The sequence below is a fragment of the Chrysochloris asiatica genome, unplaced genomic scaffold (genome assembly GCF_000296735.1).
Source record: "Chrysochloris asiatica unplaced genomic scaffold, ChrAsi1.0 scaffold00009, whole genome shotgun sequence".
NCBI lineage: Eukaryota > Metazoa > Chordata > Mammalia > Afrosoricida > Chrysochloridae > Chrysochloris > Chrysochloris asiatica.
In genome coordinates, this window is record NW_006408527.1 from 7,002,531 (window position 1) to 7,016,251 (window position 13,721).

At 39.5% G+C, this 13,721-nt stretch overlaps 1 protein-coding gene across 1 annotated transcript in view; it reads right to left on the bottom strand.

Annotated features, from left to right (window-relative positions):
- DTL (denticleless E3 ubiquitin protein ligase homolog (Drosophila)) overlaps positions 1-13,721 on the bottom strand; it is a 100,379-nt gene that overhangs the window by 77,330 nt on the left and 9,328 nt on the right. The window contains exons 2-5 of the mRNA XM_006834196.1: positions 6,033-6,158; positions 5,132-5,230; positions 1,718-1,779; positions 1,513-1,633 (exon numbers count right to left, since the gene is read on the bottom strand). Coding sequence (XP_006834259.1) covers positions 1,513-1,633; positions 1,718-1,779; positions 5,132-5,222 — 274 coding nt within the window. The 5' untranslated portion in view covers positions 5,223-5,230; positions 6,033-6,158. The remainder of the gene's footprint in view (positions 1-1,512; positions 1,634-1,717; positions 1,780-5,131; positions 5,231-6,032; positions 6,159-13,721) is intronic.

Consider the following 13,721-nt stretch of genomic DNA (forward strand, 5'->3'; position numbering starts at 1 on the left):
CTTCTCGTGTTGTGTCTCGTATTCTTGTGGGTAAATACCAAGTAGAGGAATTGCTGGATCACAAGGTATTTCTATTTTCAACCTTCTGAGGAAATGCCATATTGCTTTCCAGAGAGGTTGGACCATTTTGCAGTCCCTCAAGCAATGCAGGAGTGTCCCAGTCTCTCCACATCCCCGCCAGCATTTATTGTCCTCTACATTTGTGATCTTTGCTGTTATTTTTGGTGTGAGATGATATCTCATTTCAACAGCAACTTTTCACTTTTCTGTTTTGTGAGATCAAACCCGCTCAACAACTCCGTTTAATACTCTTGAGCTTTCACGTGAATAAATGAAAACATGCCTTTTAATAATATGGTATGTTTTAATGACAAAGATGAATGCAATGTTTATCTTTTAATCAGAGATTAAAGTTAGATTAACTCAGCTAGTCTCTAAAATGAGTATTTCTCACTGAAAAAAAATAATTTAGTGAAAACTATGAAGGAAAAAGAAAAACAAAAAAACACCAAAATCAGAACTGAAGCACTCAGTCAGGCGTTCCGTCAGTGGCCCCAGCACTATCTCTCTACATCTCCCTTCTCGATTCTAACAGTAAACTAAACCCAAGAAGAGCAACTGTCTATAAGTAATAGTTCATGACATACTAAAGTACTGGGTCATGCAAAGCCATTACACAGGACATTTTTAGACAAGAGATTCACATCCAGTTTCCTACCCTCGCCTTGTTAAGTGTTGTCAAGTCGGTTCTGCGTCATAGCAACACTGTATAGGGCTTCAAAGGAGCGGCTGGTGGGCTTGAACCACAGACCTTGTGGTTCGCATTCCAGTGTTGATCTTACAGCACCACTCCAGGAGTTCTTTGCTGTTAACTGCTACTGACCCTGTATAGGGTTTACAAGGAGCAGCTGGTGAGTGCTGAATAGGTGACTTTGTGATTCAAACTGACATTGAGGTCTAATGCTTATCCTATGGCACCACACCAGGACTCCTTAGACCCTGTTTAAATTTTGCAAATAGTTAAAGCAACTCTAATGTGTTAATATAATGAATGTCCAGAGTTTTGAGTGTAATGGACAGTTTAAAACTGAACAGAAGTACTGTGGCTCTTTATAACTTTTTTCTTATCTAGAAAATCATAGAAAAAAGTTATCAGAGGAATCTGATTTTTGTGCAAGATAGAGATATGCACATAGGAATGAGACTGAAAACCAATTAACATCACTGATATTTTCAGTAATATTTGGACTCCATTATGTAGGCAAAGTAGTAACTTGGATAGGGGGAAGGGTGGTAACACCACAGCTTCTATTTCTTCCAATATAAAGAAGGATGTTGTTGTTAAGTGCCAGTGAGTCATAGCAACCCTGTGTAGGGTTTCTGAGGACTGGCTGGTGGGTTTGAACTGCAACATGTGGTTAGCAGTCCAATGCTTATCCTACAGTGCCATACCAGGACTCCATTAAGGAGGTTAAGGGGATTAAAAATAAATCAAGTTAGGCAGAAACCTACCTTTCTCAAATTTAGAAAAGGCAACAGACTTGAGGCTGCACTGATGACCTTTGCACGTTCCAATCAGTTCACCAGCATTTACGTCCCAAAACTTGGCTGTTTGATCACCTGCTGCTGTAACCTTTAAAAAATAAGGTAGCACAATTTATTATAACAACCTTTTAGCAGTATTTACCCAGATCCAAATAAAATAAAAACCACTTACAAGTTTAAATTCACCAGGGACCCACGCCAAGTCAAAGACAGCATTCCAGTGAGCCATCCATTCTGAACAAAGAAAATAGTCAGTGTGAGATGTCTAGACTGTTCAGTGGCAGCCATACCAACAACAGTTTCATTGTATCGGAAGCTGCAGTGAAAAGACCAGTGGTCTGTACCCTAAGGTATATAGGTCAAAGAGAATTAGTGAACTGACAGGCATCACACATTCCCTTCATTACCACTTATGAGAGCTACCATTTGATGTCAGATTCCCTTCTATGAGTTGGCTAGTGATAGACTCTTTAAAAGGGATCTTTCTAAAACATACTCCAGTTAAAAAACATTCATCGTGCACTATGGTTGACATTCAACATCCTGCATGCTTTGGCCCTTATCTCTATGGTAAGATTTACCTCTCGCTGTTCTCCATATACCTTATTACAACCAACCTGGAACACTCCCCAATTCTTATTCATATCCTATGCTTGTTGTTGATAAGTGCCATCGAGAAAGCTCCAACTCCTAGCAAGCAACCCTGTGTAGGGTTTCTAAGGAACGGCTGGTGAATTTGAACTGAACCACTGACCAAGCAGTTGAGTGCTTAACCTGTGACACCACACTTTCTCTAAAAAGCCAGTTGTTTTTTACATGGAAGCATGTATCAATCACATCAATGCTACAAAGATACAACTGAAAGTTACACAGTAAACAGAAAAACTCTGTTTAAGAATAGAGAAGATTTTTCCCCCAATATCTGATATGGGAGGCAGATAATTTGATGACTGCTTAAAATTTGCCATTTCAGCAAATGATTCGAAAGCAGCAAAAATTATCATCAGATAATCTCTTAATGACTAAATTCCCACTCATGGGAATCCCATGTGTGCTATGTTGTTGTTGTCAGCTGCCATCGAGTTGGAACCGACTCATAGTGACCCCATGCACAGCAGAACAAAACAATGTCTGATCCTGGGCCAACCTCACTACTGCTGCCACACTTGACGCCATCAATGATGCCACCTGGCTGATCCATCTCGTTGGGGGTCTTCCTCTTTTTCTCTGACCCTCCATCTTACCCAGCATGACATCCTTCTCCAGTGACTGTTCCCTCCTGACAATATGTCCAAAGTATGAGAGACGAAGTTTAGCCATCTTGGCCTCCAAGGAGCACTCTGGCTGCACTTCTTCCAAAACAGATCTATTGGTTCTTTTGGCAGTCCATGGCACTTTTAATATTCTCTTCCAACACCATCCTTATTCACGGTCTTCCTTATTCACCATACAGCTTTCGCATCCATATTAGGTTATTCAAAATACCATGGCTTAGGTCAGGTGCACCTTATAGTGTGCTATATAGGGTTTTTAAAAAAAGTGTGCTATATAGGGTTTTTAAAAAAAGTTTTTATTGTGAATTGAGTGGTAGTTTACATGGGAGAACATCAGTTTTACACTCAACATTATATTGCAATGACTATAATCTCCTCTGTTCATTATCATTCAACAGTATTTGCTTCTATTCCCTATGTTATTTCTGTGTGTATGTGTGAGTGTGTGTGGGAGGGATGTACACAGAAACACTCAGGAATATATAATTATTGAAAGAACCAAAGGGTACATTCTGCAAGCCTGCCTCCTGGCTGACAGCACACAGTCTTTCTCTTTCTATGAGTCTAGAGGCCTCGGCTGCTCTATCTCTCCATGTCCTCATCTCTGCCTCCATCTCTGGTATCGCTGCTTCTCTGGATAGGGTCCAACATTCCACTCATGCTCTTCTCCCTTGATGGTCCTAGGATTCTCTATTCTTAGACTGTAAGATTAACTACGCCCCCCTTTTTGATACGAAACTTCTACTACCTTTACAGTTGTGACAGTCACAATTAGTCATGATAACAATTATTCACTACTGAATCAAAAGAATCCTATCCCCATCTCCTTTCACCAGACCCGTTTAAACAAGACGAAAACTATTGAGTGGGGACTCTTTCTTCCCCTGCACACTCTGAAACTAAACTCCCTCTTGGAAACTTGTAAGCCAGTCACTTCATGTCTTTATAGCCCCTCTATTTTAGGTAACCAATGCCTAAGTTGCCTGTCCCTACCTACTCTGTAAACAGAGGGGATAGGATCGATACTTGATTTGAAGACTCCTTCCCTCTCACTTGGTATTTTGAGCTACTACAACCATAAATATAGATCAAGGTCATCAAATTGTAGCAATTTACATTTCTTTCCTTTATCAAATATTGCCTTTTTATCTTCTTCTAGTCGAGTTCTGTTATCTAGCCATCAAGTCTAGGTTGAATGAGTAGTATCTACGGGTTTGCTTCATAGGCTTTTAATTTTTCAGATGTATATCACTAGGCCTTCTGAGGGGCCTCTGAGTGTTCTTTCGGGTAGCAACCTTTTGTCTCACCCTGTTGTCGAGTGCCATTAAGTTGGCTCTAACTCTGAGCAACTCTGCAGGGTTTCTGAGGCTGTAAATCTTTGAGAGTAGAAAGAGCAGCTGTTGGGCTTGAGCTGCTGATCTTGGGGTTAGCAGTCCAGTGCTCATCATACAGAGCCATAGCACTCCCTCCAGGGACTCCTAGATCTTTGCTAATGCTTTCCCCTTTAAAGGGAGTTTCCATTGGTCTAAACAGTATTGTTGTTGTTGTTATGTGCCGTGGAGTCGGGTCTGACTCATAGCGACCCTGTACAGTGTTTCCGAGGCTGTAAATCTTTACGGGAGCAGAAAGCCTCATTTTTCTCCCACGGAACTGCTGGTAGTTTTGCACTGCTGACCCTGAGGTTCACAGCCCGATTTGTAACCACTACGCTACCAGAGCTCCTTATAGAACAGCTTAAATGTTATATTCTTCATGAAAATATTTCCTGCCTGACTTCATGATATATGAGCTTTCTCTCAGACACCTCTGATATTTTCTTTGTACTTTTTCTACATCATTTGTAGTCTTTTGTTTTATTTCAGCTATATAAACACTTTATTTATCAGTTCCAAACTGTCAGCTACTTAAGGTCAGTAGCAATTTGATTTATACAAGGGGGCTTCAAAAAGTTTGTGAAAAAAAATTCATGATCTCTTCATTTCATTTTTCCATGAACTTTTTGAAGTCCCCTCCTATGTGGAAGATAATTGATACCAATATTATTAAGGAATGTTTCACACAAACACATTATGTTCCAAAGAGTTAGCATTTTAAAAAAAGAATTGTTTTTGATCTTAACATGCATTTATTTTTAACTTTCAATAAAGGTATTGCTATAGTTACCAGATAAGCAGTTCTTTATTTACTTTTAGCCTGGTTCCTAAATAAACTTCATCAGAACTGAATATAATTGGGAATATTTTCAAAGAATTCACTTGTGATTTTAAGAATTTTAAAAAGTGTCAAAACAGAAAATGTAAACCTAGACTTACCTTTGAAGCATGTCTTTCTGCAAGCTTGTGATTTTGTGTTATATAATCTCACAAAGCCTTCTTCATTGGCAACTGCTAATACATGTTCCATATTGGGAGCTAAATAAGAAATAATAAATATATAGTGACACAAAAACTTAAAGCTTAGTAAAAAATAACTGAAAGTTACACAGTAAACAGAAAGAATCTGAAAATGTGGCAGAAGATTTTATCCAAGTATCTATCTATATGGGAGGGAGATAATTCGAATGAAATACTACTTAAAATTTGCCATTTCAACAAATGGTTCTAAGGTAGCAAATATTATCATCAGATAATCTTTTTCTGGGAGTCCTAGTGTGTCACTATAGGATAACTACTGTACTGGACTGCTAACTACAAGGTCAGCAGTTCAAATCCCCCAACATATCCACGGAGGAAATGTTAAAAAAAAAAAAAAAGTGGTGCTGGCCAATGGCAAGCAAAAAGGTATGATAATCTAGGTCCCAGGCTGAGTCTAGTAGTTTCAAATCCCTCTCCTCCAACTGCTTACATTATTCTACTAACAGTGGGGGGTCAAGCACTTGTGTTTCTGTTCCTATCCTCCCACTGGGAAATGTACCACAGAAAGAGATCAATTCAATGAAACTAAAAGGATTATCTACTGGGCAAAACAGTTGCCACAATGGTTGAACCGTTACAACCTTCCTCTGTATTAGTTCAAAAAATGGTGCTTGTGCTTTATAGAAAACATATCTATCTCATAAATCTAGAGTGAACAGCTGTTAGAAAAACTCTTTTACCTATCTAATTTTTCTTTGTAAATTAAGGGACCACCTCCCATATATTCTGCTGTTAAGTGTGAGGCACATTATTGGTTTAAGTAATGGTTTAAGTTTAGCCCAGATAGTAATCCCCTTACCAGAAGAGAAGGTGCATCCAAAAGGAGGAACTGGGATTCCTGTTTCACCATAAGAAGTGTACTCATCACAATAGCTGCATTGATAAGCAGTTAGGAGGGACTGTAGAGGGTAAGGTGAAGACCATCCTAAAACAATACACAATTCCTTATAAAATTCCAACATATCACCCATTTCAACACTTTTAACAAATGCATAGGTAAGTATTTGTTTTTAAAGGGTTTTATATAATTAATGGTAATCTACTCACTAACCATGCATAAGAAGCTCTGGTAGCATAGTGGTTACGAATTGGGCTGCGAACCTCAATGTCAGCAGTTCAAAACTACCAGCTGTTCCTGTAAAGATTTACAGCCTCAGAAACCCTGTACAGGGTCACTATGAGTTGGAACTGACTCCATGGCACATAACCAACAACAACCATGCATGGTCCTCTGGAATGTAGTTTCTAGTATTTTCCTAAGGGGTCTAAGGAAGAAGCAGAAGAACACTCCCAACTGCTAGTGCAGTATACATACGTTTAGGTGTACCTTCTTAAATGGAGACTATCATTAATAGACTGCGAGAAGTTAAGTGGCCTTTCGATATTAAAGATTCTCTCCTGTTATTTTAGACTACATTGTATCTGCCCAAAATATGTCAACTTGGGCTAAGTCATGATTCTCAGTATCATGTAACTATCCTCCATTTTGTGATCTGATGTAATTATGCTGTGTATTGTAAATCCTAAAATCTATGCTGTCAATAAAGTAGATTTCTAAACAATTATGCTAATGAGGCAGAATACAATCTACAGGGTTGGGTGGTATCTTGAGTCAATCTCTTTTGAGATATCAACCCTTCTGAGGGTTAAAACAAGTGAGCAGGAACTTGACACCACCAAGAAAGAAGTTCCAGGAGTACACTATATCCTTTGAACCTGGGGTCACTGTGTTGATCATCTCCTAGACCAGGGGAAGATTAATATGTCAAAACACAGAGATCTTCAAGGAATGCTGGACTCAAAAAGGTTGAAAGGAGACAAGGACCTTTCTCCAGAGTTGACACAGAGAGAATGCCTTCCCCTAGTATCAGTGCTCTGAATCTGGACTTCTAGCCTCCTAAATTGTGAGAGGATGAAATTCTGTTTCTTAAAGCTACTAATTTGTGTAGTTTCTGTTATAACAGCATTAGATAACTAAGACACTTCCCCAATTAAGAAACCACCACAGAAAAAAATTACCATTAAAACTATCATTCCCACTACTTTAAAGATCATGTTTTAAGAGTCCCGGTATGGTGTTGCAGGTTAATGTGCTGGACTGCAAAGTTGTTTTGAACCAAAGGTTAATGGTACAAGCTCATCAGCCGCTCCTCAGAAACCCTATACATGGTTGTTATGGGTAGGAACTAACTCAATGTCACTTAACAACAACAATTATTATCAACAATATTACTACTTGTTGTGTATTGTTGAACTGATTTCAACTCTTAGAATCAACTGACCGTTTGGTTAGCAGCTGAGTGCTTAATCATTGTGTTACCAAAACAAACAAAAAAACAAAACCACTGCCACTGAGTTTATTCAGATTCATGACATCACAGGACAGAGTAGAACAGCCTGCTAGCATTTCCAAGGCTGTAAATCTTTACAGGAGACTGCCACATCTTCCTCTCATGCAGGAGCTGGTGAGTTCAAGCCACTGACCTTCTGGTTAGCAGTCGAGCACTTAGTCACTTAGTCACCAGAGAGCCTTAAATCAAGAACACTATTATATACTCTTAAGTTACTGGCAACATCAGATATAATCTAGTGGTCATGAGTTAAGAGATATGTATGTCAATGGCTTACAAGTAAAGTGCCTACCCACTGCCATCAAGTCAATTCTGACTCAGGGCAACCCTATCAATCTTTGCACATGTAGATAGCCTATCTTTCCTTCTATGGAGCTACTGGTAGATTTGAACCACTGGCCTTGTGGTTACTAGTTCAGTTCTTATCCTACAGCACCACTAGGGCTCCTTGTCCACATAAAGAGCCATCAAGTTGGTTCTGATTCAGACCCGGTGTAGGGGTTCCAAGGCTTTAATTCTTTACTGGAGAACACTTCACCTTTTTCACAATAGCTCTGGTAGCGTAGTGGTTACAAATCGGGCTGCAAACCTCAAGGTCAGCAGTTCGAAACTACCAGCTGTTCCATAGGAAAAATATTTACAGCCTCGGAAACCCTGTACAGGGTTGCTATGAGTCGGAACCGACTCCAGGGCACACAACCACCAGCCTTGTAACACAGCCACTAAAAAAAGCTAATGTTACTTCCTCTTTCCTTCCAAGTGCTGAAATTCTAGAATTCTAAAAGGTTAACAGCAACAAGTTGTAGTTATCTTGAGGTAAATCAGAGAACTTTAAAGTAAAGTGCTATGTACTTAATTCTAGAAGAACAGTTAGCCAAAGCTAGGTAGGTCACGGAATTCCTTAGAGGAGGTGAGTTTAAACAGATAAGTTTTCATGGAATGCAGAAAAAAGCAATAAATTCAAGGTAAAGGGAAAGTTTATTCTGTTTAGGTCTGAGGTTTAAATTACAGTATGATCCTAAATATGTAAAGCAAACCATGTTCAATTGTTTTTAATTATAATGATGCTTGTTGTTGTTGTTGTTAAGTTCCATCAAGCTGGCTCCGACTCATAGCAACCCTGTATAGTTTCCAAGGAGCAGCTGGTGAGCTGGAATCACCAACCTTGGAGTTCAAACCACTTCGCAGTCTGATGCATTAGCCCACAGTGCCACATCAGAACTCCTTATTGATGTGTTGTTGTTGTTGTTAAGTACCATGGAGTTGGTTCTGACTCATAGTGACCCTGCACAGGGTTTCTGAGGCTGCAAATCTTTATGGGAGCAGAAAGCCTCATCTTTCTCCTGCGGAACTAATGGTCATTTCAAACAGCCGACCTTCAGGTTTGCAGCCCAATTTGTAACCACTACGCTACCAGAGCTCCTTTATTGATGACTTGTTGTTGTTATGTGCTGTGGAGTTGGTTCCGACTCATAGCAACCCTGTACAGGGTTTCCGAGGCTGTAAATCTTTATGGGAGCAGAACACCTAATCTTTCTTGCACGGAACAGCTGGTAGTTTCGAACTGCTGAACCTGATGTTCGCAGCCCGATTCATAACCACTATGCTACCAGAGCTCCTTTTTTTGATGTGTAGGTCAACACAAATATATGAAACATTCATTCAACAAATGTTTACTGAGAATCAAATGTTCCTAAGTATTGGAGGAAATAATGCCTTACAATCTATTGTTGTTAAGTGCCGTTTAGTCAGTTCCTACCCATAGTGACCCTGTATAGGGTTTCTGAGGCTATAAATCTTTACGGGAGCAGAAAGCCTCATCTTTTTCCCACAGAACCGCTGGCAGTTTCAAACTGCTGACCTTGAGGTTAGCAGCCCGACTCGTAACCACTGCGCTACAATCTATTGAGAGCTATCAAAATAACAAAAATACAGAATGATGGATGTGCTAGAAATAAGGAGTAAACATTTATGAGGCAAGAAAAAAATAACTGGTATCATTTATGAGCCCAACTAACTCAAGTCTTTCCTTAAAAATAATGCCTTATAAAAGAAGGAGTTTATCTTATATTCTAATTCTTACAACAAATTCTATTTTCAACTCTTGCTTTTCAATAAAAGTACTATTTGAAAAAAAAAAACAAACATTTTAGACTGACATGTTCTGAGACCAACTAATTTTGGATGTTCAGAGAGATATCTTCAAGGAATCAGTAAAAAGGAGGCAAAGATAGAGAATCCAGATTTAGTTATTATGCCTAGGGAAATTACATCAAAATGTCCAGCTCAGATATCATTGCAAACAAGCCTTTAAAGACCACAAAAAGAAGCAACACAGTAATGGTTATGTAGCTGTTGTTGTTAAGTGCTGTTGAGTAGGTTCGGACCCACAGCGACCCTGTATAGGGTTTCCTAGGAGCAGCTAGGAAGCTTGAACCGCTGACCTTGCAGTTCAAACCAACTTTACAGTCCAGCGTATTGACCCGCAGCACCATACCAGGACTCTGGTTATGTAATACGAGTTCACAAATAGCTGTTGGTTTTTGTTAGGTGTTGTTGAGTTGGTTCCCACTCATAGTGACCCTATGAGCACGAAAACAGAATGAAACACTGCTCAGTCTTGTACCATCCTCACTACTGTTGTTGGGAGTCTTCTTTTTTTTGATGACACTCTTTACCAAGCATGATGTCCTTCTTCAGGAACTGGTCCTTCCTAACCTGTCCAAAGTACGAGAGATTAAGTCTTAGCATCCTGGCTTCTAAGGAGCATTGTGAGTATATTTCTACTAACACAGACTTGTTTCTTCTTCTGGTAGTCTGTGGTACTTTTCACCTTCTTCACCAATACCATAATTCAAATGCATCGATTTTTCTACTGTCTTCCTTATTCACTGTCCAACTTTTATAAGCATACGTTGTTGTTAGATGCCATCGAGTCAGTATCGACCCGTAGTGACCTTATGCACAACAGAACGAAACACTGCCCGATCTTGGGCCAACTTCACTACTATTGCCACGCTTGAGTCCATCGATGCTGCCACTTGGCCAATCCATCTCGTTGGGTGAATCTTCCTCTTTTTCTCTGACCCTCCACCTTACCAAACATGATATCCTTCTCCAGTGACTGGTCCCATATGACGTGACTGAAAAGTACCATGGCTTGGTTCAGGCTCACCTTAGTGCTCAAACTGACAGCTATGCTCTTTAACATCTACAGAAGGAATATTAAAAACAAATGCTTCTGTTCTAAGGTTATGCAAATGTATACTTGCGGTTAGAATTCAAAATCAAAATCTATTCTGGAGTCATTGAGGCTGGATGAGCCCCTGAAAGTATTGCCCTGAGATAACATTTGAATTTTAAACCAAAAACTGTCCCATGATGTCTTGTAAACCAAACTGTTGTTTAGCTAATTAATAAACAATGACTTTGTTCTTAAAAGACATGTTCTTAAAAGAACATTGTGCTCTTTTGGAGGCAGTGAATTTAGGTTAATCGGGGAGGAACAATTCTAAAAGGAAAGTCAGAATGGTTGCACAATTGAAAAAACATAATCAATGTCACTGAATGTAGATTAGTATATTTTCTACTGTGCATATTCTCAGTAACAAGAAAAAACAATATTATTATCTTTTAAAATCTAGTGACAGAGAACAAACAACATGGTGGATAAGGTAGAAGTGCAATGAGTAACTCCATCAGCAACAACACAGAATACTGGACCAAGAAGGCTCAGAGGATGGTCCCAGAACTCTGAATCACATATACAGGAATATTTAGAAAGTTATAAGGCTTACAGCCGGGGAGTCCTGGTGTGGCACTGTGGGCTAATGCATCAGACTGCAAAGTCGTTTGAACTGCAATGTTGGTGGTTCAAGCTCACCAGCTGCTCCTTGGAAACCCTATACAGGGTCTCTATGGGTCGGAATCGACTCAATGGCACTTAACAACAACAATGAGGCTTACAGCCAGTGGAATTTGTAGCAGAAGCAAGAAATCCAGTGCTTTATAATCCAAGGTACTCAGCTGTTCCCTGAGCTGCCATCTGGGGTGAGACCAAGCGGGGGAAAGGATCAGAGCAACCACAGATGCCTGACAAAACCATGGAGATAAAGGTGTGGATACTTTTTTTTGTGTCTGTTCATTGGTCTCTCGCTGTAAGCACACCTTCATTCTGGTAACTAGAGGGGGTGCCTGAGCGAGTGGACACCCAACCCACATACCTGGACGGTTTTATTATGCATGCACACAGATCTTCTCAAAATTTAAAGGGGCAGTTTGCACTTAATACCAAACGGCAGCACAAAACAGCCACAGCCAGCCCTGAACTGATTATCACTAGGTAAAAGGCCTGAATGGGGGTTGTACAGTGGTTCAAGCAGAATAAAATACCAAAACACACCCCATCTAAGCAGTAAGGCCACAGTTAACTACTGAATATGCCCAAAAATCAGAAACAGATGACCATATCAGCACATGTCCAGAAATGAGATAAAGTGACTGAGGCAAACGAGCTATAGGTAGGCTTACACTCCATGCTGGAAGGAGGGCAGGCTTTGAAAATGCCTGAGAAGGAATTCAGAAAAATGATTATAAAATGTATCAAAACACTGCATAATGGAGTTGAGAAAAATAAGGAAGAAGTCAGGAAAGTGCTACAGGAACAATCAAATAAGATAGATACAGCTTTGGAAACAATTCAAAACCTACAGAAAGAGGGCCAAACTATTAATGATAGAATATCAGATATGGACAATACACTGAAAGGGCAAAGGAGTAGAACTGAAGAGATGGAAGCCAGAACTAGTGAGCTGGACGAGAAATCTCTCAATACTAATAAGATAAAAGAACATGTAGAAAAAAGGATAAAAAAAAATCTGAAGGCCTAAGATTCATGTTGGATAACAAGAAGAGGAAACACTTCAGAATTATCGGCATTCCAGAACAGGAAGAATCACGAAAGTGCACAAAGGAGATAGTTGAAGAGCTATTGGAAGAAAATATCCCTAACATCCTGAAAAGCAAAAAGATAAGCATCCTGAAAAGCGGAAAAGCATCCAAAAAGCTCAATGAACCCCAGGAAGGATGGACCCTAAAAGAAAATCACCAAGACATATAATAATCAAGCTCTCCAAAATCAAAGATGTGGATAGAATCCTGAAAGCAGCTAGGGAAAAGAGAAGTGTAACATACAAAGGAAAGCAAATCCGATGAAGCTCGGATCTCTCAATAGAAACCATGCAGGCAAAGAAGGCAATTGGGAGACATATATAAACCCTGAAAGAAAAAACAAAAACTGCCAACCGAGAATCCCCTACCCAGTAAAGCTGTCAGTCAAATACGAAGGTATAATCAAAACATTCCAGCATAAACAGAAGCTAAGCGATTTTTACAAAGACAACCCTGTGATGAAAAACATCCTAAAGGGAGTTCTGTGGACTGAACCAACAAAAACAAACAATAACCAGAGATTGATGTATTTGGCCACATCACCTGGAACTTAATCATAAATAAGAGTCAAGACCAGAATACAACTAAAAGAACAAATTCAGACGATCTGGGAGGTCAGTCTATGATCAAAACAATTACAATGTGAAAGAAGGTAAACACAGAGGAACAGAGATCCAGATGGTGAAAAAGCCAGGTAGATTACAAGATAAAATAGACTGTTTTAAATGGAGGGAAAAGTTAATGGAATAGACCCAGGATAAGCAAAGCACTGCTTAAGAAGAAAATAAGGTGGAAACCTCTCACTTACTGACTTCAAAATTTATTATATGGCTACAGTGGTCAAAACAGCTTGCTACTGGTACAATGAAAGATACACTGATCAATGGAACAGAATTGAGAATCCAGTGGCCCATCCACATAGAGCCAACTGATTTTTGACAAAGTACCTAAATAAATCGCATGGGGAAGTGATAATCTCTTCAACAGATGGTGCTGGCAGAACTGGAAATTTATATGGAAAAGATTGAAACAAGACCTTCACCTCATACTTTATACAAAAACCAACTCAGCATGGATTAAAAACCTAAATGTGAATCCCAGAATTATGAGGGTGATCAATGAACAAACAGGGATAAATGTGAGGGCACTAATTCAGGGAATACACAGATTACCAAACATTTTGAAAA